Here is a 3,018-nt window from a genome sequence, read left to right on the forward strand (position 1 = left end):
ATTTATTTATATTTATTTAATTAATTAACAGAAAATGATAAGTTAACAGAACTGGCCAATTTATACATACTATAAAGACCCTTCCTGCCAGCCTCTTTGTATTTGCTGTTGAATTATGTTTGTAGCCTCATCAATTTTTTATTTGGTCAATGTGTAGGTCCAGTCAGCAATGTTAACTGGGCTATAATTATCACATCACTTGCATCTGGTGTAGTTAAATGCACAAAGGAGTGTGCAGGTCCACATTGGTGAAAGAAACACATTTATTTTATTGTTTCATGGCTTTAATTATGGCTTCATGTAACACTCACAATCTCATAGTGCAACAAATAAAATTCATGGTACAAACATTAAAAAACATTCATAGTACACAATCATCATATGGTGTAAAGTCATAAGACTCTGAGAAAACAGTGGTTCCTTTTGCGTGTATTTATAAGCAAGTGATGAGTCATAATAACGTGGCTTAAGTATGTTGACCAGACCACACACTAAAAGGTGAAGGATCTGTTTCCGTCCTGGACCATTCTCAAGTCGATTGAGATGAATGGGTCAGCAGATGAAATAAAAATTATGGGTCAACGAAACTTGTTGTCTTGTTTAGATTTTCTGTTAAAATTAACCTTAGCGAGAGGCAAACAAAATATTATGTGGCCGAGATGTCGATCGAGCTTGGAACGTCCTTTTGCATCGATGCCTTATGACCAAGTATATGTTTGTCAAGACTGCGTGTCTGGCTGTATGAACAATCGCACTTTGAACACTTGTATTTTCGGTTAGCACCATGGGCTTTCATGTGGTTCGTAAGAAATGCTAGTTTTGAATATATAACACCACACAAGTAACAGGGAAAACATGTGTTAAAATGACCTTGACGTATATCTTTCCGAGGAGCAAATGAAGCCTTGTATTGACTTGTATTTACCGAGGTTCTTGGCTGAACAGAAGCAGAGGTGCTCGGCAAATCTTGCTGTTGTGAGAGAATAATCTTATTGGAGGGCATCGATGCCTTATGAGCAAGTAAATGTTTGTCAAGGCTGCGTGCCTGCGTGTAAGAACAATTACAATTACACATGGAACACTTGTATCTTTGGTTCGCACCATGGGCTTTCTTATGATTCTTAAGAAATGCGTTGCTTGAGAAAGTTATACCACACAACGAACACTTTTGCTTACAACCAGCTTTCATATGTTTCATAAGTAATGTTTTCCGTGAAAAAGAAATACTACACAAGAAACACTTGTGTTTTTGGTCAAAACCATGGACTTTCATATGTTTCGTAAGAAATGCTTTCCGTGAAAAACTAAGACTACACAAAGAACAGGTGACCTTGAGATACGGGTTAAAGCGACTATGAGGTGTATCATTCGAAGGCTGAGCAAGTGAAGTGTCACTTGCATTTACAGAGATGCTAAGCTGGGTATCTATCGACAGCTGAGGAGATTTTTCATTATGTTGCAGACCTTCAGGCTTTATGTTCTGGACATTTCGAGGTGTGACTGATTGTTCTTTAATCTGTTGCTCGATGTGTTGATGACTTTGTTGCTCGACTGCTTGCTGCTGCTGACGTTGTGGGGGCTGAGCACCTTGGTGCCCATGAGACACTGTAAGGGGTCCTTCCCCACGCCGAGTCAACGCTTCACTGCCGCCTGGCTGGACTGGGGAAACACCAGAGGCGTCGACCGTCAGGCTGACTACACAGTTGACTTGAAGAGATTTGTCCTCGCCGACAGTCGTCACATCTATCACAAGGAAAGAAAATTATTTTTCAGTTATATTATAATAAATAATAGTTCCCCAGTTACATTGAGGAAGTCATCTGTATTGTTCCAGGGGCATTGGAGTGTAAAAAGAGACTTTGAACTAGGTACCCTGATGGGAGGTGGCACATCTAAGAAGACCGATGTAATAACATCCCAGATGTAAAAATCTGAAATACGACAACATAACAACCCTTCAACTAACCTACCCCAACGAAACCTACTCAACACCCCCAACAACACCTACCCCAACCTAACCTTACACACATTAACCCCATGTTAATTAATGTATTTACCCTAACTTATCTGAATTATGACCTATTAGAGCATATTTACTCACAATCTTAGTCTAAACATAAAAGTAATATTGAGATTACTTACTGTAAGTTCCGTTGCTGCCGAAAATGCCTCTTGATATATTCGTCCCAAAGACATCAACGCTGCTACTCGAATCAGTTGATTGTGTATCGCCTTCGAAATTAACTGACATATCCATGTCTACGGGATCCATCGTATTCTTGTTAGTCTTTATAACCAGGTCTCCCTGATACACGTCAGTGTTCACGGCGAGAGCAGGGACCTCATCGTAGGTCGATGGAGACATACTCCGGAGATTCCTGTCCATTGTGCCTATATAAAGACCTTATATCCTTATATACTCTGATATTGCTGTTTAATACAAGCTGATAGGAAAGTGTGAACCAAATGTAGCTTGTTCAAGTGAGGTCTATAAGTGAGCTTACACCGCTTATATATGCTACACTGCATCTGACTTCCACATAATATGACGCTTTAGTCATGTCACCCTTTCACCTCTTCCATCAATCATTTAGAACATAAGAATGAAGGTAAATACAGAAGGCCTATTGGCCCATACGAGGATATATTTATATCCACCCAATCTCATTCACATATATGTTTATATCCACCCAATCTCATTCACATATATGTTTATATCCACCCAATCTCATTCACATATATGTTTATATCTACCCAATCTCATTCATATATATGTTTATATTCACCCAATCTCATTCATATATATGTTTATATTCACCCAATCTCATTCATATACATGTTTATATCCACCCAATCTCATTCATATATATGTCTACCATATGCTTGAAACAATCAAGGGATCCTACTTCTATTATGTTACACGGTAATTGGTTCCACAAATCAACAACTCTATCACTGACCCAGTATTTTTCCGGGTCTTTACTAGATCTAAACTTATCCAATTTATACCCATTGTTT

At 38.7% G+C, this 3,018-nt stretch overlaps 1 protein-coding gene across 1 annotated transcript; it reads right to left on the reverse strand.

The window, feature by feature from the left end:
• Positions 1-434: 434 nt before the first annotated feature.
• LOC138373098 (zinc finger and SCAN domain-containing protein 12-like) lies at positions 435-2,322 on the reverse strand. Its single transcript, XM_069339124.1, has 2 exons — positions 2,143-2,322; positions 435-1,743 (listed from the first exon to the last, which is right to left on the reverse strand). Exons 1-2 carry the CDS (start codon positions 2,270-2,272, stop codon positions 647-649), a joined length of 1,227 nt encoding a protein of 408 aa, XP_069195225.1. The 5' UTR covers positions 2,273-2,322; the 3' UTR covers positions 435-646.
• Positions 2,323-3,018: the final 696 nt, after the last annotated feature.

This window comes from Procambarus clarkii, chromosome 41 (assembly GCF_040958095.1).
Source record: "Procambarus clarkii isolate CNS0578487 chromosome 41, FALCON_Pclarkii_2.0, whole genome shotgun sequence".
NCBI classification, from domain to species: Eukaryota; Metazoa; Arthropoda; class Malacostraca; order Decapoda; family Cambaridae; genus Procambarus; species Procambarus clarkii.